This window comes from Neophocaena asiaeorientalis, unplaced genomic scaffold (genome assembly GCF_003031525.2).
Source record: "Neophocaena asiaeorientalis asiaeorientalis breed wild unplaced genomic scaffold, Neophocaena_asiaeorientalis_V1.1 scaffold594, whole genome shotgun sequence".
NCBI lineage: Eukaryota > Metazoa > Chordata > Mammalia > Artiodactyla > Phocoenidae > Neophocaena > Neophocaena asiaeorientalis.
In genome coordinates, this window is record NW_020175066.1 from 546538 (window position 1) to 569236 (window position 22699).

Consider the following 22699-nt stretch of genomic DNA (forward strand, 5'->3'; position numbering starts at 1 on the left):
GAAGGAAGGAGAAGGGAAGAGAGAGAGAGAGAGAGAGAGAGAGAGAGAGAGAGAGAGTAACATGCCCAAGGGGCTTGCACCTGGTCCTGCTCTACTTTCATTTACTTGCCTTTGTTTCTACTTTGTGTAAACATCCCGAAGCAAAGGTCGATAGGTGGGAGAATCGGGCCAACAAAAGGAAATACGCTCCCATCTCTGAGAGACTCATGGATTTCTGCAATAGCTCCCCTGCCTGCAATAAAAATATCTGAAAAGATATTACAGGGTTCTAGTTAAATACAGAGGACTGGACACTTGTATTTACCATTTCTTCTTCTTGAAATTATATAAAAATGACAGAAAATACATAAACAGAGCATAAACCCACAATAACAAAGATATTGAGACAGAAGATGATCAATCTAGGTGGCCCAACATCTGAAGAGTAGGAGCCCTGGGAAGAGAGAACAGAGGGGGATTACTAGAAAAATAATTCAAAATTTTTATCCACAACTGAAAGACGTAAATATTCAGATTGAGATGGTCGAGGGAATGCCCAGCTCAAGAGATGAAAAACGACCCACATAAAGAGATAATGTTATGAAATTTCAGAATGTTAGGAATAAAGAGAAGATCCAAAAAGCATCCAGAGAAAAAAACAGGGGACATAAAAAGACTGAGAAGCAAATGGCCTAGCACTTCTCAACAGTAGTATTGAAAACTAGAATAAAACAATGGCTTCAAGAAGCCTAGGGGGAAAAGAAAAAAATTCTGAGGAAAATTATTTATTAAAAATTATATTTGAATATTAAGCTCATCCAAATTACCAATCAAGTATGAGGTTAGAACAAAGATGCTGTAAGATATGTATCTCAAAAATATTTACTGCCAATGTGTCCTTTCTCAAGAAGCTACTAGAAAATGTGCCTTACCAAAACAAGGAAATAAAGCAAGAAAGAAGACAGTGGATGGGAATGAGGAAGTAGAGGTCCAACATATTCAAAAAGTGAATGGAATCCCCAGGATGATGATAAGATTATTCAGGAATACAGTTGTGTATCAGGACCAGGGAGCAACCAGCTCAGATTGGAACAAGAGGAAACAGAATGTTCCAGGAACATGTCTCTAAAACAAAGATGAAATTGATAGACAAATATACATTTGGCTGTCCTGAGATGCAATTTACACTTAAATTAAAAGCTTAGGAATAAATTAGGGACATACAAAACTAAGCAAAGGAAAAATAATTCATTAAAAAATTTAAAAATATATGTAACTACAATATACTACATAACCCAGCTTTGAATCATATTAACATAATAATATAAACATTGAGTACTGAGTGAATAAAATTATGACATAACTGTATTGGAAGAATGGGTGAAGGGAACTGGGAGTGGTATAGGCATATGGGTGTAAGAGCGGTAAACTTTTCATTTTCAATAGTAAAATAAATAGATACTATTTAAAACAAGAAAACAATTTGCAGCACAATGTTGTTGTTTTTGTCTGAAAATGAAGGTAAATATTAGGAGAAACAGAAAAAAGAGTTGAAAATAGTTGCCTCTAAGAAATGAGAATCAGAATGAGAAAGAAGATGGCAGAGAGGATATAGTTCTTAGCAATTCTGACAGAAATGTTGTTGTCTACCATTCTTCTCTTTTTCCTTAGTAATAGAATCCCAATTTTATTCAGGAGAGCAGTATGCCAAGATAAAATACTAGGTTTCTCTGTACCTCTGCAACTAGATGTGGCAATATGGGCTTCATTCTGGCCACTGAGATGAAAGCAGAAGTGTTGGGTATGACATAACTTTTATCTTTCCCTTTTTTCCTTTCTGCTTCCTGGAATGCAGACATGAAAATGGCTGGAGCTTATTGTGACTAAGGACAGAGAAGCAGAAAGCTAGAAGGAGCTTATGTTCCTGATAATATCAGGAACTGCCAAACAAGCCCTGGACTATCTAGCATTAAACAGCTTGTACTATAAATAATAAGCCTTATATATTTAAGACACCAACATTTGGAGGTTTCTGTTAAATGCCGCTGAATCTAATTCTAAGCAATCCATATACTTTAAGTATGTATCTGGCTTATAAAACTATGTATGTGTACCTTGTATCAAAATTAAAATTGAAAGAAGGGATGGATGGTCAGCAAATACATAAAGAAAAGAACTGCCGAGTACCCACTTTGGAAAAGTTCTTTAGGACCCTGAATATCTACGTGATGAATGACTTCATTGCTAAAGACATGTCTGAGATAAAAAATACACTGGATGGAACTTATGGTAGATGAGACATTAAAGAAAGAAAAAAAAAGATTTCTGACTTGAAGATAACAGTAATAGAAACTATCTAAATAAAAATGCACAGAGAAAAATGAAATTTAAAAACTGAAAAGACCCTCAGTAAACTGTGGGATATCTTTAAGAACCCTAATATCTATGAAATTGGAGTTCCTGAAAAAGAGGTGGGGTGAAGGAAGAGATGGATGAAAGAAATATTTGAAGAAATAATGACTGAAAATTTTCCATATCTGGAGAAACCTATATATCCACAGATCTAAGAAACTAGACAAATCACAAATAGCATCCTTTAATAGAATAAAAATTTTATTAAATTTTATTAAATGCTAAAATCCAGTGATAAAAAGACAATCTTAAAATCAGCCAGAGGGGGAAAAAATCATGCTAGGTACAGAAGAGCAGTAAAGATTACAGCAGATTTCTTATCAGATACAATGGAAGTGAGAAGACATTGGAATGATACCTATAAAGTAAAGGGGGTAAAAAAACCCAACAATTGTCAACCAAGAATTCTACCATGAGACAAATGAAATGAAAACACAATGATCCAAAATCTATGGGATGCAGCTAAAGCAGTTCTAAGAGGGAAGTTTATAGCAAAACAAGTTTACATCAGGAAACAAGAAAACTTTCAGACAACCTAACCTCAAACCTAAAGGAGCTCGAAAAAGAAGAACAAACAGAATCCAAAGGTAATAAAAGGAAAGAAATCATAAAGATCAGAGCACAAATAAATGGAATAGAGACTAAAAAAATAGAAAAGATGAAACTAAGAGCTTGTACTTTGAAAAGATAAACAAAATTGATAAATCTTTAGCCAGATTCATCAAGAAAAAAAAGAGAGAGGGCCCAAATCAATAAAATCAGAAATTACAAAGGAGAAATTACAACCAACACCACAGAAATACAAAAGATCATAAAAGATTACTACAAACAATTATATGCCCCAAAAATGGGCAACCTAGAAGAAATGGACAAATTCCTAGAAATATACAATCTCCCAAGTCTGAACCAGGAAGAAATAGAAAATATGAACACACCAATAATCAGTCATTTAATTTGAATCAGTAATATTAAAAACTCCCAACAAACAAAAGTCCAGGACCAGATGGCCTCACAGGTAAATTCTACTAAACATTTACAGAAGAGTTAACACCTATGCTTCTCAAACTATTCCAAAAAATTTCAGAGGAAGGAATGCTTCCAAACTCATTCTAAAAGGCCAGCATCATAGTGATATAAAAACCAGACAAAGACATTACATAAAAAAGAAAATTACAAGCCAGTATCACTGACCATAGATGCAAAACTTCTCAAAAAAATATTAGCAAACCAAATTCAACAATACACTAAAAGGATCACACACTGTGATCAAGTGGGATTTATCCCAAAGGTGCAAGGATGGTTCAATATCTGCAAATCAATCAACATGATATACTACATTAACAATTGAAGAATAAAATCATATGATCGTTAAATGTAGAAAAAGCTTTGGACAAAATTCAACATCCATTTATAATTTAAACCTCTCAACAAAGCGGGTATAGAGGAAACAAAACTCAATGTAATAAAGTCCATATATGACAAACCTTCAGCTAACATCATACTCAATGATGAAAAGCTGAAAGCATTTTCTCTAAGATTAGGAAGAACATGAAGATGCCCACTCTCGCCACTTTTATTCACACATAGTATTGCAAGCCCTAACCACAGCAATCAGACAAGAAAAAGAAATAAAAGGGAACAAAATTTGAAAGAAGTAAAACTGTCAGTGTTTGTAATTGACATGGTACTATGTATAGAAATCCTAAAGATGCCACCAAAAAGCTGTTACAGCTAATAAATGAATCTAGTAAAATTGCAGGATACAAAATTAATATGCAGAAATCTGTTGCATTTCCATACACTAATAATGACCTAGTCAAAAAGAGAAATTAAGAAAACAATCTCATTTACAAGTGCATCACAAAGAATAAAATACCTAGGAACAAATCTAACCAAAGAGGTAAAAGGCTTGTACTCTGAAAAATATAAGACATTGATGAAGGAAACTGAAGGTGATACAAATAAGTGGAAAGATATTCCATGCTCATGAATTGGAAGAATTAATATTGTTAAAGTGACCCTACAACACAAGGCAATCTACAGATTTAATACAATCCCTTTCAAAATACCAAAGGCATTTTTCACAGAACCAGAACAAACAATTCTAAAATTTGCATGAAAATGCAAAGAACCCTGAATAGCCAAAGCAATCTTGAGAAAGAAGGATAAGGAAATAAGTAAAGCAAAGAAAGACAAGCACCATGTGATTTTATTTATATGTGTGGAATCTAAAAAACAAAACAAACAACAAAACAGAAACAGATTCCTAGATACAGAGAACAAACTTGTTGTTGCCAGTGTGGAGGGGAGTAGGAGGATGAGGCAATAGGTGAGGGAGATTAAGAGGTACAAATTTCCATTTACAAGATACATAAGTCACAGGAATGTAATGTACAGCATAGGGAATATAGTCAATAACATTGTAATAATTTTGTATGGTGACAGATGGTAATTTGACTTATTATGGTGATCATTTTGTAATATACAAAAATATTGAATCACTATTTTAGACACGTGAAACTAATATAGTATTGTAAGTCAATTACACTTCAATTAAACAGTGGAAATATTTACATTTAAAAAAAGAAATTAAAATTTTAAAACAGTACCATCTATAATAGCACCAAATATAATATACTTAAGGATAAATCTGACAAAATTATGCCAGACATATACACTGAAAACTATGAAACATTGCTGAGAGAAATTAAAGAAGAACTAAATGAATTACACAAGACTCAATATTGTTAAATGTCAGCTCTCCCCAACTTAATCTACAGATTCAATGCAATCTCAAAGTCCCAGCAACTTTTTTTGTAGAGATTGAGAAATGGATTCTAAAATTTATTTGGAAATACAAAGGACTAGAATAGTCAAAAGAACTTTGAAAAGGAACAAAGTTGGAGAACTAACACTAACCAATTTCAAGATTTATTATAAAGCTATAGTAATCAACACAGTGTCATACAGGTATAAAGATAGCCATATAAATCAATAGAAGAAAATAGAGAGTCCATAAATAGATTCCAAATATACATGAACAACTAATTTTTTTTACAGCGGTACAAAGGTAATTCAGTAGAGAAATGATAGTCTTTTCCACAAATGGTGCCAGAACAATGAATATCCATTAAAAAAAGAGAAAAAGGGAGACACAAGAGGGAAGAGATATGGGAACATATGTATATGTATAACTGATTCACTTTGTTATAAAGCAGAAACTAACACACCATTGTAAAGCAATTATACTCCAATAAAGATGTAAAAAAAAAAAAAGAAAAAAAGAAAAAAAAGAACTTTGATCCATACCTTACACTACACAAAAACTAACTCAAAATATATCATAGAACTAAATGTAAAATCAAATACTATAAAAATGTCCAAAAGGAAAATGTATGAGAAAATCTTCGTGACTGGTTCCCAGATTCATAATTTTGGAGTTCCTCTTCTACAATGCAAAAACTCTTTTGCACATGCAGGGTGACATCTGGTTATCACACTGCCCTGAAAGGGGAGAGTAGAATGTGAGGAATATATATATGTTTTATAAACTTTTAAATCACACTATATGCCCCCTACCCCAGATAACTCCAGCACTCTCATGGTCTTAACCCCCACTTATCTTCTTATGACCCTCAATTTATATTTCTAGTCTAGACTTCTTGGTGTTCACACTGGTATTTTCAGTAGCCCTGCATGCATTCACTGAGATGTCTCACTGACATCTCAAACTCAATATGTCCCAAACTGCGCTTGGTATCCACCCCCTACATCCACTCATGTTACTGTGGAGGCATCATCTCTACCGAGTCACCCATGCCGGAAACCTGGTGATCACCCAATGCCCATGACGGTTAAGAGAGGCAAGATTCACTTATAATTTCAATGCTTGTAGCCAGAATAACTGAGAGAGTGGTTTCTTATTAACAGAAAAAAAAAAAAAAAAAAAGTCCAGGAATGGAGCATTACATTCAGGTGGGAAGATGCTGAGATTGTGGACATGTTGATTTCTAGGTACTGGCAGGGCATCCAGGTGGAGATTCCTAGCAGTCAGTTGGAAATGCCACTGTACATGACAGATCGCTGATCTTGGTTACAGAAATGAAAGCTCAAGAGCTTTTCTGAAAAGTTTAAGCTGTGGTTTGACAGGAATCATACTGTTTCTAAGAGTGAAAACACTCAGAAACATTCGGCTGTGGAGGACAGACCACAGGGAGGAAGGGAAAGAGAGCATTGAGAAGGTGGAGGCGTGGCATTTGGAGAATGATTCTCTGGCCAGTTAAAGGCCAGGCAGCACCAGTCACAATTTTTGTGGTAGGTCCTTTACTAGAGAGTTCTTCACTATATGACTTCTCTCTCCTTCTCTGCCTGACAAAATCTCTTCCCTCTATTCCTGTTACATTTCTTATCCTATTTTTCTACTGGAGCCCTGCATGGGAGAAGGCAGCATGGAGAGCAAAGTTCTGGCCATAGGTTTTTCACTCCCCTGAGTTAGGAAGGCAGACAGTGAGGAAGAGGTTCGTAGGAAAATTCTTAAGGCTTTGGCTGTCCTTTTGATTTGTGCATTAATGCTGTGGAGTTGATAGCCTGCCTCAGAGAGGCTGAAGGGATGTGTGTTCTGCATGTCTAGAATTTATTCCTTTGGCTCTGTAAGATGTGACACCGCATAATGGCCACGAAGAAGTAATTTTGATCCTGTGACGGACGATCTTGGCAAAAGTTCCAGAAAGACATATGGACATAATCTTCTGGACATCTGTAGAGGAGCCTTCCCTTAGGGATGGTCTTTGCCGGCTTGGGTTCACTTCAAGACCTATGGCTCTCACTTAAGCTTTAGTCTGTTGTTCCTTAGGAGATAAAAATCCCAACTGTATTCAATTGAAAGAACCAACAATATTAATGTAAGAGCAAGTCATCATTATGCCACATATCAATTTCTCACCTCTGAGGCGGTGCACAGAAGCAGGGCTCTGAGTAATAACCCAGCCATGATTAGGAAAAAAGAGCTCTAGTGGATCTTAGTACACACTGTGAAAATATGAGTTTTCACCATGATGGGAGTCAGCATCTTCAGCTATAAACTTACAGAGAGGTGACATAAACAAAAAAGTCTTCCTAGGAATGAAAACTTGCTTAAATATTATTCTGTAACAAGCTATTATGAATCTAGGACCCTACATATCAGGTATATTTAAGGAATTACTTATTTCTCACTGGAACAGATTTCAATCTATATACATTTTTATTTTAAAATAGTTGAGAGAGCACAATAAATCCAGCTAACTTTCCCCTAAGTTTCTGTATGTGTTTGGGAAATAACCACTTATTCAATTTAAACTTCATTTATGGCCTTCATTTAATCCTGGTCCTTGTTTCTTTCCTTGATAAGTCTAATGTGGTGATAGAAAAAACTCAGAAAATACCAAAGCTCAACCTCAGTCCATGGAGAATGACCATGCCTGTCCCAAAAGTTGCCCCTTAAAACTAGCTCCCAGAAGAATGCCAGTTAAGAAGTCTGCCAGGAGACAATCTTTATTCATTTACTAGGGTTTTGTGAATCCCCTCTGAGAAAACTTTTTGGAGTTGTACTACTGGCAACACGAGAAAGAGAATGAAACTGTGGAGAGACAGACGTTCTCTGGGGTATGAGGTCTTCTTTGCTTCGTGGTTTTCCCCCAAGCAAGCACTCAGAGTCACCTTGCTAAAAAACTGCCTTGGCTGATGGCCAGCCTAAAAAGGATGGGTTGGTTTTGTTTGTTTTTTTGTTTGTTTAATCTCAGTGGTCACTACACTATCAAGATCTAAGCAAATGACTGTTCTATGAACCTTGGCTGAGAAAAACGAGTGATCACGAACTTTTCTGTATTCCTACTCATCATGGTTATACGTGAAGTCAGTCTTATAGAATCTGATGATAGATCCAGAGAATTACAGATCTTGAAAAGGCTCAAGAGGTCATCTGATCCAGCCTCCTTGTGCTCAAGGCTAGTGGATAGTACGTTGCAGGGGTGCAGGGACCGCTAGCAGGCTATCAGGACCTTAGCTGATGTTTGGGCATGTACAAACTAAGTTCCCCCGCACACGTCTGAGGCAGAGTGGAGGGATGTGTGTTCAGCATGTTGATGGCTTTCTTTTCATGGCTGGAAACTAGACTGCTGATAGGTCTTCGGTTTTACATAAGTGGGACAAATTGTTTTCTTAGTTCTGGTCCAAAAAAATAAACCAGGAAAGGGCTCTGATTGGTCTTACTTGAATCAGATATTCCCTTGCTCCAGGGCCCAAGAAACCATGCTCTGTGTGTACATGCGCACACAGTAGGACTGGCTTCGTGGGCATGCAACCTGTACAGTGGTACAAGGACCTGTGCTTAGAAGGATCTCATGCTTGGCTCAAGGCTCTGATGTTGCCACCTAGAAATTTTTAGTAATGTCTGAACAATGGATTCTGTGTTTTAATTTTGCACTGGACCCCATCAATTATGCGGCCAACCATGGCATGGAGTCCTAGCTCAGCTTGGCAGTCCCGAACATAGTCACATGGATGGTGTAGGTGGGGAAGGGGAAATGATTCCCAGGATCAGTGGGTAGATCGTGGCCAGTATAGCTAGCATAGTTCTGAGAACTAAAAGGACATGAAACATGAAAGATATGGTCCTTGTACTCAAAAATCTCAGTCTAGTAAGACAGATTCTCTTTTTGAAAATTTGTTTCTGGAGGACACACATATCCAAATGCATATATTTATCTTGGGTGCTAATGGGAACATCCAACTGCTGTAGGAAAGCAGAGGCTCCTCAAGGAAAAAATAGAACTACCATATGATCCCATAATTCCACTTCTGGGTATATATCCAAAGGAAAAAAAATTGCTTGAAAAGATATCTGTACTATGTTTATTGTAGCACACAATAGCCAAGGCACAGAAGCAACCTAACTGCATATATATGGAGAGAGAGACGTTTAATATATGAATAATAATAGATGGAATATTATTCAGCCTTTAAAAAGAAGGAAATCCTGTCATTTGTGACAATATGGATGAAACTGAAGGGCACCATGCTAAGTGAAATAAACCAGACAGAGAAAGACAAATACTGCGTGGTATCACTTATATGTGAAATCTAAAAAAAAAAAAAAAGGTTGAACTCATAGAAACAGAGAGTAGAGTAGTGGTTACCAGGGGCTGTGGGGTGGAGGAAATAGAAGTTGGAAAAAGGGTATAAACTTTCAGCTGTAAGATGAATAAAATCTGAGGATTTAATGTATAGCCTGGAAACTGTAGTTGATAACACTGTATTATATAATTCAAATTTGCTAAGAGTGTAAAACTTAAATGTTCTCACCCCTCCAAAAAAAAGATAAATATGTGAGGTGATACGTGTGTTAATCAACGCAATTGTGAGAATCCCTTGACAATGTATCTGTATACCAAATCATCATGTTGTACACTTTAAATATCTTATCATTTTATTTGTCAATTATACCTCAATAAAGCTGGAAAAAAATGTAAGTAAAGAAAATATATGGAGAATGTCCATCTTTGCTTTCAATGTCACAAAGACTGGTTTTTACAAAATTGTAAGCTAGTCTATGATTACAGATGGAAGTAAGAGTCCCTTGTACAACAAGAGTGGCACTATACTAGCAGCAGTCCCTTACTATTACAAACTGTTAAAAAAAATCGTCTTTCTACCAAAGATACATGCACCTCAATGTTCATAGCAGCACTATTTACAATAGCCAAGACATGGAAGCAACCTAAATGTCCATCGACAGATGAATGGATAAAGAAGACATGATATATATATATATGTATATACACATACGTGCTATAGGTGCGAGTACACACACACACACACACACACACACACACACACACACACACACACAATGGAATATTACTCGGCCATAAAAAAGAATGAAATAATGCCATTTGCAACAACATGGATGGACCTAGAGATTATCATGCTAAGTGAAGTAAGTCAGAAAGAGAAAGACAAATACCATATGATATCACTTACATATGGAACCTAAAAAAGGACACAAATCAAATCAAGTACACACTTATTTACAAAATAGAAACAGACTCACAGACATCGAAAACAAATTACCAGTTCTTGGCAACAAGAACCTACTGTATAGCACAGGGAACTATATTCAGTATCTTATAATAAACTATAATGGAAAAGAATCTGAAAAAAAATTCTTTCTACCAAGATCCATGAAGAATAGGACAAAGTAAGCCCTGGAATGGTGCCTGTAGCCTAGTAAGGACTCAACGCATAGATGGACTATAAACAGGAGAAAGAAGTTGAGTGAAGAAGAAAAGAAAGGAACGAAGGAAGGGTGGAGGTACTTTGGCCATGCTCTGTTTTTCAAGGTAAGCAAGTTGTCCAGGAAGATGGTGGGTGGAAACCATAAAAATGAAGGGTAAGCCATAACTAGAGCAATAAATTTTATGAAATGTTAATTGGGTTAACTCTCAGAACTCTTCCTTTCATTATTCTGTTTAACAGCAAACACTAAAAAATTAATCAGAAAATTCCATCTGGCCAACAATTTTAATTTATGAAATTCCTTTTGCTTCTGAAAATTAAAAGCAATCCTCTGAGTGAATTGAGCATTCTAAGAGAGCCCCAAACAGCCCTGAACAAAAACTCTACAGTGTTGCTTCCTTTTATATTGTAACATCTTTGAGTCACTTACAATCTATAAATAAATTTGCATTTTACAGGAATGGCTCTACAAAAAGCAGCCCCATGCTGGAATTCAGTACACAAGGCTACTTTTTAAAGAGTTTTGATTTTTAAAAATTAATTATAGGCCCTAGATAACACAGCAGTTATAACTTGGCTTACTACAAGTTTTATGTTGCTTAACAAGTCTTTAAAACAATTCTTACACCTGTGCTTTAAGTGCACATCCATGTTACTTGAAGACTCCATTGAGTGTGGCTGCCCTGTTCTACAGCAGGAAAAGTGGGATCACTAATATTCTGAAATCAGCAATTAATATTGTTTACCTTTAAATATATATGTTTGGTGCTCCTGTTTTTAGATCTCTTTGGTTTCCCTGTCTGACACCAAAATGAATCTTTGAAACAGAAGCCCTTGCCTTAAAAACATACAAGAGAAGAGCAAGGAAAATTTTGAGGCAGTGTTCATCTTGGCAGAAAGGCATGTTCAAATGAAATTGTCTGAAAAAAATAACATTACGAAATAATGAAAACTTTTGACCTAAATATATTTTTCCAATTGAACTCGTTAGTTGATTCTATATCAGGGATAACAGAGAAGAGTTCTTGACATAGAGGAGAGTTAGGTGAAACCACATGCCTGGGAAATATTATAGCCTTTTTCTTATGTCAAAAGGCATAGACAGTATGATATAGAAGTTGTAGTATTTGGAAATTTTAGGCCTCAGAAAGTAAATGTTAACTGCCTTTTCAAGAGTATGGGATTTAAGAGTATAGAAAGCGAGGTGATTATTTCCACCACTATCTTAATTAACAAAGATTAAATGACTAAGTCTTGTCTGGGCTTTGCTCTAGAAGAACAATCTTTGAGGATTTTCTCCTAAGAAGTCCTTTGGAGAGGAGCAGACATTAGCCATAGTCACCAGAGACAGGACAGGACCTCGGATATGTGACTCCTGTAACAGAAACAAATCGATTTCCCATATAATTTGGCCTGTCTTGACACATTACATTTCAGACAGAGGGAAGATTACTACTTCCAAGCTTGTTTCTTGCCAATGGAAAATAAATGGCAGCATTTTTTGAAAGAAGAAAGCATAAACACAACATTTGATTCAATGGTGCCATAGAAATCCAACAAAAAATACGTACTCAATTTTACTTTTCAACTCCATGGACAACAGCTACTAACTTACACAGTGAGAAGTGAGAAGCACAGTTCATGTGCTCTATTACACAATAGAACCGATGCAAAGGGATATTATCACTTTGAAATAAGTGACACAAAAGATGATTTTTTGGAGACACTAGTCTGCCATCTTCTTGGTCTGCCGGCTTTCCGAATAAAGTCGTATTCCTTGCCTCAAAAAAAAAAAAAAAAAAAGAAAAGAAATAAGTAACACCTTAGATCTCCGTTGGGCAAAGAGAACAGAAGGCCGTAAGGATAAGTCTAGTTGGAGTTTCCAGAAAGAGATAATAAACAATGTAGGCCAACAGCAAAATATTGTTGGTCTTCCTTGGGGAAGTGAGCTACTATTCCAGTAAACAGAATTGCTTTAAGAGAGGTTGTTATACAGCCACTAATTTCCTCTTGCCATAGATCCCAAGAGAAAGGCCCCGGGCACCTAAAATGGCTGCTGGTCTAGAGAACTAAGCAAGACGAATTATTTTCTTTCCTAAACTCGAGATTCTTCATTTTGACATCTGCTCTGGACACTGAACTCTGAGAGACTGTGCAGTGTCAAACCAACCCTCATGAACTGTGAGAAGATTTCATAAGATTGTGTGAGTTTCAGTGGGTCGAGTAGAAGGTTATGAATTTATTCAATAAATCTATATAAAATTTTAAAAATCATGGGCTCTGAATCACGGCAAAATGTTTCCCAGAGATACGTTACCAACGTACTACGGCAGCCAAAAACAAGATAACAGCTTTAGAGAATGAACACAGAGAGAATATTAGGCTAGATGGGCCCTTGTTATTTGCTAGGGTGGCATCTTACATAATCTTACTTACTTGTCTTTTGAAAAACACAGTAACCAGTCCTATTCTTAACATCACTTCTTTTCATTACTACTACGTGAGAAAGGGGTGAAAATGCCTTTTAGCAGGAAAGCTGGTCTAAGTGTAGAATCAACATCAACTTGAAATCATTTTCGAGTCAAGCTATCAAATCTTATTCTTTGATAAGAATAGAATCTAGAGTCGGACTCCAAGGAGACATGAATAATGTCCGTGCTGGTCTTTCCCTTCCTAATTAGTATTCATGAATCGCTGGGAATTTTTTTGCTGTCTCTCTCTTTGCATTTATCTCAGTAGTTGTATCATTTGGGTGCTAATGTATTTGAATTAAGCTGCTTGATTTTAATTCAATCTGGCACCTCTTCGTGGAGTACTAAATTTCCCCTCAACAGCCATACGTTGAACTGTGGGGAGCCCTTAAGGCTCTGCTGCCAACAAGATTTCAGCCTTTATTGCTTTGTGCAGCCCATCCATTCTTGGTTCAAGGGCAGCCTAGATACAGAGATCCCAGTTCAGATACTCACAGGTAATGACACCGATTACCTGGCAGGATGTTCAAGATAATCCTACCTGTTCTCTTCTGTAGCACCCTGGTGGACTCTCACATATCTTCCCTTCAATTATCAAGTAGGGGTTCACCCAATGAGGGAAAAGTGTCATCAAAGCTTATGCGTCTTGGGCTTCCCTGGTGGCACAGTGGTTGAGAGTCCGCCTGCCGATGCAGGGGACACGGGTTCGTGCCCCGGTCTGGGAAGATCCCACATGCCGCGGAGCAGCTGGGCCCGTGAGCCATGGCTGCTGAGCCTGCGCGTCCGGAGCCTGTGCTCCGCAACGGGAGAGGCCCACGTACCGCAAAACAAAACAAAAAAAAAGCTTATGCATCTTGGTGGCATAGTTCTGTACCATTGTACTCCTCATAATCTTTAGACTTAAAATCAAGAGAACCATCTGACATCCAAAAACATCATGTTTTGAAACCTAAAATCCTCTGATCATTATCTGTGCAAGATCCCGAAAAAGACACCGCTTAGCTGTGTGTGTGTGTGTGTGTGTGTGTGTGTGTGTACAAACTGTAACTTTAAAGGCCAAATACCCGATTCCAAAACACAAAAGAAAGAGCTTCTTAGTGCATAGCAGAGATCTGACCACATAGCTTCCAGGCACACAGAATTGAACATGTTCTACTGCCAGTACTTGCAACTCAGGAGCATTTTCTTTCAAGGAAGCTGAGTCAGGAGGATGTGGAAAGGTGGAGCTTCCACACATAATTCCTGACTGCTTCCAGGATTAGTCAGATTTCTAGAAAAGCAAAAGCCTGGGAAAACAGCAAGCCATCCCTTGAAACCATATAGAAGAAGAAAGGGTGTGGAGAGATGACAGTTCATGGACCAGGCAAGCCTCACGGCAGCGATACACTGGCCCCACCTTCCCCAGACAGCACCTCATCTCTACAAAGACATTGGACAGGGTGTTCTATTTCCCTGCTTTGGAAGGAAGAAAAAGTTAATAGATTTCTTTGCCTCAGAGCAATCTTCCATAAAAAGTAATTGTTCCCTCCACATCAGTATTTTACCAGAATAAAGACTTAATTGTAAAATAAAATAAAATGAATCTTGTTCTCCTGATTGCCCAGTATGCATGTGGTCCCAGCCCTTTTTCTTCCCCTAATGACACTCAACTGGGTCCTACAAGGTGTTTTTTCTAAAAAGGAACTTTATGCTTTCAGAATGCTTTTTCAAAAACAGGCTCTCCTCTAGTGCCAATGTTCTTCCTACCTGAAAATGATGCTGTCAGTTTTTGTCATCTGTACATCATCTGAAGTGGACTTTTTTCTTTTTTTTTTAGAGAATTTATCCTGACCTTCCTTCCTCCCTCCCCACACGATGTAACATTCAAGGCAGCAGGCTAGCTGCTGTGGCCGTAGAACAGATAGAAACTAACAGTTGCACAGAGGAACTAAACTCACAACTGTGTTAAAAAATACTAAGATAGCCCTGTACATCCAGCTCTGTTAGACTGCAAGGGACATTATGTTTATTAGTCTGCTAGGTGTCGTTAAAGTGTCGCCTTTGTTTCCACAAAGCAAAAGTCATTAATCAAATAGGTTAGTTAACACAATTTTCAGATTCAAAATTGTATACAAATCGATTTTGAGATATACTGCCAGGATACATTGTTAAAATGAGGAGTGGAAACGACCTCCTTTTAGTTTTACTTGAAATTTTAGTGTTTCCATTAAAACTGTTTATTTCATTTTAAAAACTGGAAACTTAGAGCCACTTGTGTCATTCCCTCACATTGTACTCGTGATACTGAAGAAGTTATAAGTCCTAGAATACCGTGTTTCCACACATCATTTTGCCCATCTCAAACCAGTGAAAGGATGCGAAAGAAAGTGATTACAATTAAACACCACTTAGAATTGGGGGGGAAATTATTTGTATTAAGAAATCAATGTGTTTATACAGATACCGGGGGATTTAGAGTCAAACACAGAGGTAAGCCAGTCTGTTCCAACTCTGATATTCAAAGACCCTCTGAAGAATACAAAACAAAACCAAGCATGTTATTTTAGGTATACTTCCTAACTACCGCCATTTATAAGTAACAACTCGAAATTCTGTCCTGGCTTCCATATCTTTTTAGGAACCTGTTCTAAATTTATTTGTCCTGTGTCAATTATGTGAATAAAATAAGAGCTGAGAGACTCTCCCTAAGAAAATGTTTTTGCTAGGAACCCTGTCCTGCCACTTTCTGAGCTTCTTAAAAATGAAAATCTCTGTGTCTTCCAGATGACAGCCACCTTTTCGGTGAAACCAAAATAACTCTCTCAGCTAGAGCGCTGTCAGTAAGAATTCTGATAGATATCAGAGTTGGCATGCACGAGGAAGGCAAGAGAAACGGTTCCGTGGTAGGGGGTTTGGTGGGAGCCCCTGACTAGGCAGAAGAGAAAACAATGCACCCCTAGACACTAGACCAAGTACGAGGAGACCAATGGGCATTTCCAGAAATGACAGATAATCTTGGGGGAGAAGGGAGACATTAGGTCCTGCAGGATTTTTAAAGGACTACGTCATATGCTTCAAAGCTGGAAGGTGTCCATTTGTTAAAGAAATCAAATACACTTCCATGCATAGGATTTTCTCTCCCTCTAGTGGTGGGGTGGGATATGCTATTACTACATGATACTACCTCATAAACAAAGATGAGTTTCCATTATAGCACATTTTGCCCATAAATAAGGATTTTCATGAGGTGTGCTGCTCTCTCTTACAGTGATTTCCAAACACCCTCAAACCCCTCATGCTAGGTAGTGAATTGCCTCCTAAGTAGGCTGGTTACCAGTGGGAAGGTAGCAAGGATCTCCTTGTCCTTTTGGCTAAAGAATGCCCATGCTCACTTCCAAGATACAGGATGCCCCTGTCCCCTGTAGTCCCGATCAACAGGTTATTGATCAATAACTGCAAATCTACCAGTGTGAAATATATAAAGTATGCAGCTTTTCCCCCTGCTCCATACCATACGCAGTTAGGCATCAATGATGCTTATTTGACTTCTCCTCTTGTATGTCGCCAAGGCAACCAAAGTCATATTTTCCTGCAAACCAGTTTCTTTTCTAGTTTCCTTATCTCAGTGAATAACTTCATCGGCTATTCAGTTGTACAAGCCAGAAATTCAGGGGTTACTTGACCCCCACCTAGTCTTCCACCATCATATCCAATCCATCATCAAGTCCTTCAATCTCACCTCCTTAATCTATCTCACCTTAATCTATCTCACAGAGGTCGATTTCTCTCTGCCTCAACCACCACACTATGTCATCATCTCCTTCCTACACAACTAGTACTCCAAAGGGCATCCACTTCATCCCTTGTCAAATGCATTCTTCACACTGTGCTACTTCATTCAACAAATATTTTTGAGGGGCCTACTCTGTATTCTGGTAGTACTGTGTTGAATAAGGCAGACCAATTCCCCATTCTCAAGGAGCTAGTGGAGACAGGATATAGACATTAGATAGTCATAAGCTCTATGCGGAGTTGTAAAATAGGGTGATCTAATAGAGAATGGTTGAATGGCTATTCTAAATTGTGTGTTCAAATACAAGAAATCAGTGGGAGTTTCAAGAGGGGATGAGTTTTGAAGCAGGAAAACAGAAGTCCACTGGGATGATGGTAGCTGCTATCAAGACTTCCTCGTAGGTAAGGAAAGTGTTTCAAATACTGGCCAGGATCAAAAAGAATCAGTTAAAATGTTCCTGAAGTTTCAATCTAGGTCTGTTTGTCTCCAAGCACCTCTGCTGAAATATAGTCCTTATTATCTATGTGAAAGCATCCCATTTTCGTTAACTTTTCGGTACGTCTCGTCTACCAGTAACGTAAGCTCCATGAGCAGAACGGCCATAACTGCCTTGCTCCTTGCTGAATCCCCAGTGCCTAAGAACTGCGTCTGGTATATAGTTGGCATGCAAATAGGTATTTGTTGCATTAATGCACAAATTGGTGTGTGAAGTGGAAAAGGAAACAAAAAATTTACTGAGTGGGTTTGGGGTTCACGAAGCCTTCGCGGAGATGTCAAGGTCATTTACTTCAGCTCGAAAGGTTAACTGGGCTATAAAATCCTGGCCAGGTTTCTCCGCTTTGGATCTCTGGCACCACCTGCTCGCTCTCAAACTCACACACGTGCTCACGGCTACAAAGCTCTCCAGCTCCCCGCTAGGAGGAGTCACACCTTCCGACACAGAATCCCTCCCACCCTCTCCCCTATTTCTCATTCTCTCCTCTCCCCTCCCCTCCCCTCCCGGTTCCGGAAGCCTTCGAGTCGCAGTGCCCCCTGGGAATAGTAGTCTTCCGGTCCGAGCCTAGAGCGGTTGAGCCCTTTCCAGAACTACGCTTCCCAGAGAGTCTTGCGGCAGAGGGAGGCCGTATCACCTGACCAGGACTCTGGCGAGGCAATGGCGACGCCCGTCCTGCGCTGGTGCTGTCCAGGAAGGCGTTGGGTTTTCGCCGGGATTGGCGGCGTTTCTCGCCACGGAAGAGGGGTTCCAACTGGGTCCACGTCCAGCGGGAAGAGGGGACAGAGCTCAGTGGCTCAGCAGCCCCTCATCACGGCCCAGAAACCGAGGAAAGGGTATATTATTTCGTACCATTACTCCCCGCTTAAGCGTGAGGTGGAATTGCGGGACTGGAGAGATAATGGCCACTACAGCCCAGCCTTCAATCTAGACGTTTTGGTGGGCGGGAGGTGCTGGGCTATAAGTTGCAGCGCTGAAACCTAAATGAGAGCACGAAACTGGCCCTCTATCAGCCCCGTCCCCACAACGTAAACCGCTGTCTTCAGGTAGACAGGCATATTTGGGTAATTTGTGAGTGTAAAATAGCACGTGTTTTCCTGACTCGAAAGCTGCACAGACAGAAGAGTGGATTCAGTTACCTTAACTAATAGCACCAGTAGCGGGGTCGGTGACAGTAGAAGATGAATCTTATTTACCTGACATTTATTTAGAGCTATTACGAGTCAGCAGTGTTGTAAATTATTAGTCAGAAAACACCACCTATCTGTGGAGGCGTTTCATTTTGAACATGTGTGTCTAGACCTAGGAGAATGCAGCCAATGACAGATCTTCCCTCTGGTTATGTAGAAAGTGTTGTTTATTTTGCTTAATATCCACTGAACAGCTGTTTATATTTCACTATGTGAGACCTAAATAGTTTATTTTTAAGTACAGAAACATAAGGCATGTGTCTAATATTCAGTTTTTCTTTTGAGATAGTTAGGTTGCCATTATTTTTGCTTTTCTGTTGGAGGAACAGAGGGAAAATGTCCGGAAACACTGTTTCTATTCCTTTCATAAATTAGGTTGTCTCACTGTGAATGGAAAGTATTTTTTTCTCTCATGTAACGAAACTGCAAAAATACATTGAATAAGGTTTTAGTGAATGCAAATTTCTGATAAGTTCTTCGTTTAATTCCTCTCAGTTACAGGTTGTGCTTCCCAACTTTAAAAAGAAGGAATTCATCAGTACTACAGATGTAGAACTTCATGTGTTGAAATGACTGAAACAAAACCAAATACATGTAAACAAAAATTTCGATAATATAGAAAATGGCTTGGGGGAAGAGCAGGATAGAAACAGGCAGACTATGGAGAGAGTAGGTGTACACCAGGTGATCTGCAGATTGCCCAGGATACATGGGTTTAATAATAACCCATGGAATAAGCACACTTATAAGAACCTGGAGAGACCTCTGTATGGAATATTCATACAGACCCAATAGAGTAGGAGTGGCCAGATAAGAGATTATTGTAGCATTTAGGTTGCATTATTGCAGCTTCTTAGGTTTGGTAGCAGTCAAGTACAAAACAAGCAAAGGAACCTGACACTAGATCTTTGGAATTTAAAGTGATCTGGGGAACCAGAAAAAAAAAAAAAAAAAAGCCACTTGCAATGGTTTAATGTTTCCCTTTGCACAAAATTCCCAGGAAGGGTGATCTATTATATCTTTGTCACTCTGGTTACTTTACTTGCAAACCATTGTTAGAAAATGAATTCCAAACATGACTGAGAATTTCCCTTCCTTTTTAATAATGAGATGTGCAACTAGTTACCATTATTTCTCTAGTAAAATCCTGATGTTTATGTTAATTCTAAAAACGTTCACAAGATCAGCTTTCTTCATTTGCTGACTGACTAATTGACAAAGCACAGTTAATTTAGAAAATGCTGCTTTTCATTAGTCAGCCAAGCAGTCACCACCTGATACCCATTTCTAAATTGTTTTCAGATGCCAAATTGTTCTTTTCTGTTACCTTCTTGTTTGCACAGTGAACTCTCCTTATGCCATGTTGTAAATGAATTTTGCTTTGCCGGCCTTGTAGGTGTTCATTTTGCATTGCTTTTGATTTAGTCACCAATACAGTATGACACATTTTTTAAAGTAGGATATAAAATTTTAATAAGTTAAAAACACAAATAGAAAATTAACATTTGTGGTTTCAGCTCTTAGAAATTCACGCATGGTGACGGATCTAAGAACTTCTTAACCATTTTGTCTTCCTATTTAGTGAACGTGAATGGGCAGCTGTGGTAGGTTTGGAGATTCATGCCCAGATTGCCTCCAACTCCAAACTCTTCTCTGGATCTCAAGTCGACTTTGCAGCACCTCCCAATTCTTTGGTATCTTTTTTTGATGCATCTCTGCCTGGAACTTTGCCGGTAAGGTTTTTATTGTATGCTGTTTTCATTACACAATGTTCATGTTTTATCGAACATAACTCTTAGGAAAGACTTGTTTAGGGAGCTTTGCATGAAGTGGGTTGGACTAAATGTTTTCCAAAGACTCATCTCTGTAGTTCTGTTTCTAAGTCTAAACGTCATCCGTTTGTTCGTGGATTCATCTCACACACAATTTAGATTGTTTACTCAGTATCAGGCTGTCCGGTCTGTGCGATGAACTGAAACAGAAAGATGAGCAACAAACCGTGCCTTTGAGGAGTTCAGAGACTAGCTGGGGAGATGTGTCTTACGCACAGAGTACCGTGTCACTGCTCCTGTGGAGGTCATATGCGGAGTATGGTTTTGGAACCCCACGCAGGGACTTACCGAATTCAGTAAGAGAAGGACTGTTGTGAGAAATTGGGGAAGAGATAGGGTTGGCTAAGGAGGGGTTGTTGGAAGAGCAACAACCTGAGCTAGCTGAGAAGGCAGGCGGGAGTCAGGCAGATGCATGGAGGAGGGAGAGGCGGGGGAGTCTCGTCAAAGGAAACAGCATATGTCACGTGATATTACGGTGTAAGGTCAATAATGATTGTGGTTTTAGAAAATTAAGAACCGGTCAGTAATGGAGAAAAAAGTCAACCACAGTATGCTTTGAGTGAACTACTCATTTATCTATTCATTCTCACTGAAACTGGCAATGACTGGGTCCAGTGTACTCACTCATCAGCAAGATTTTTCGCATATATTTTCACATAGGTGGATGGAATTTTGAAGGAAAGGATGGAAAGAACAATGTGAATATTTGGGCTAATACATGACTCATAGTCTGTCCGGGACACATAGTATCAACTGGGTGTGGGGTTTCCTGCCCTCCTTGCAGGGAATGTGTAAGTGGTGGTGATGCGGGCAGGGAGAGGTTTCCTGGGTGAGTTCCACACTTTCTAACATTTAAATACAAGTGAAAACTGGTTGAACTGCGCACTGGCAGGTGTGCAGAGGCAGAGGTTTTCTTTTCCCAGAGTCACTGCCATGGAAGGTCATGAGCAGTGCCTCCGAAGTACCTGCTGCACCCAACGTTTTGGTTATACTAGGGCAGTGTCTCTGTCTTGGAACTTTTTCCTTACTTGTGCTTTTTGTCATGGAGGACTCCTGTTCCTGTAAACCATGCCTAGGGTCACCTTTGACTTGCTGTTGGGTCTTTCCGGGAGAAGACAAGTATAGGAGTGTCTGTCCCTTCCCTCCTCCCTCCCTCTGCCCTAGAGTATCTGTTGATGGAGAGATTGTTTTTATTTGAGAAGAGACAATTTTCCAGTTATAAATGTACGAATTCTTTTTGGGGCAGAGGCTCAGCTATAGTAGAAATAAAGTAATCTCTATTTAGACAAGTGAATGGAAAGCAATTCATCACAACACCTCTTCTTTCTTCCTTCTGAGGTCAAAACATTTTTTTTCCACATGGTGGTTGGGTCATTGTCAAGAGACTAGACACAACTGCTGAGTTCTTTCTAGGTTTCTCCAGCTGGGAATGTAGTATCTAGCAAGGTATTTATTATAGCTCACATTGAAAACATCCATTTGCCGATAGACATGTTTTCTATAGATAGGCTGTTTACTTGTGGCTAACTGTGGTCAGATATTAGAGACAATTCAAAATAACTAAATGTCAACATGCTTTGAAGACATCTTGTTAGGCCCCCAAAGAAGATACTTGCCCAGTGTTAGGCACATCAACATGACAGTGAAGTCGTTTGGGACATTGGCACATTGAGAGCTTGGCTTACATTCACTAAATGACAATCAAAAGCTAGAAATCCTGTTTTGCTCGAGCTGGATTTTGTTTTTCCTCTTTGGAGCCTACCACACTCATTGTTTGAGCAGCCTAATGGGTTATTCTCGCAACAGAGCTAATCTGCCTCTTTTTCAGAAATGTTTCTGTCTTTAAAAGACCTATGTTAGTGTGTGACCTAAATTATACCATAGCTACCAGAATAAAATGTTGTCATTCCCACAGCCCTTCAAAACCCAGTGATGTACCTAGATAGAGATTTTAAATATGCTGAAACATTTAGACAGTTGGCCCTCTCTAAGCCTGTGGAGATGGTGTACTGATGCTCTGATATTCTGACTACGCATTTGGTTATTTTTATGCAAAAAATGGTGACCGTTTGTTAGATACACTGTTAAGAAGATAGAAATAGGCAACCAAAAGAACTTAGGTTATAGTGTCAAGTCTTTTTCTGTAGACCAGATTCATTTGCTCTGCTGGCCCATTAAAGAGAAAATATGATAAAGTGTGTCTTTCTGTAAGTATTTGATTCTCCCCCTCTCTTGATTGTGTCTTCATTCATTTGCTCAACTGACATTTATTGGAT

At 38.6% G+C, this 22699-nt stretch overlaps 1 protein-coding gene across 1 annotated transcript in view; it reads left to right on the top strand.

The window, feature by feature from the left end:
* Window positions 1–18046: 18046 nt before the first annotated feature.
* Window positions 18047–22699, top strand: part of GATB (glutamyl-tRNA amidotransferase subunit B) — a 74962-nt gene continuing 70309 nt past the window's right edge. The window contains exons 1-2 of the mRNA XM_024764057.1: window positions 18047–18237; window positions 20174–20324. Of these exons, the coding sequence (XP_024619825.1) occupies window positions 18062–18237; window positions 20174–20324 (327 nt within the window). The 5' untranslated portion in view covers window positions 18047–18061. The remainder of the gene's footprint in view (window positions 18238–20173; window positions 20325–22699) is intronic.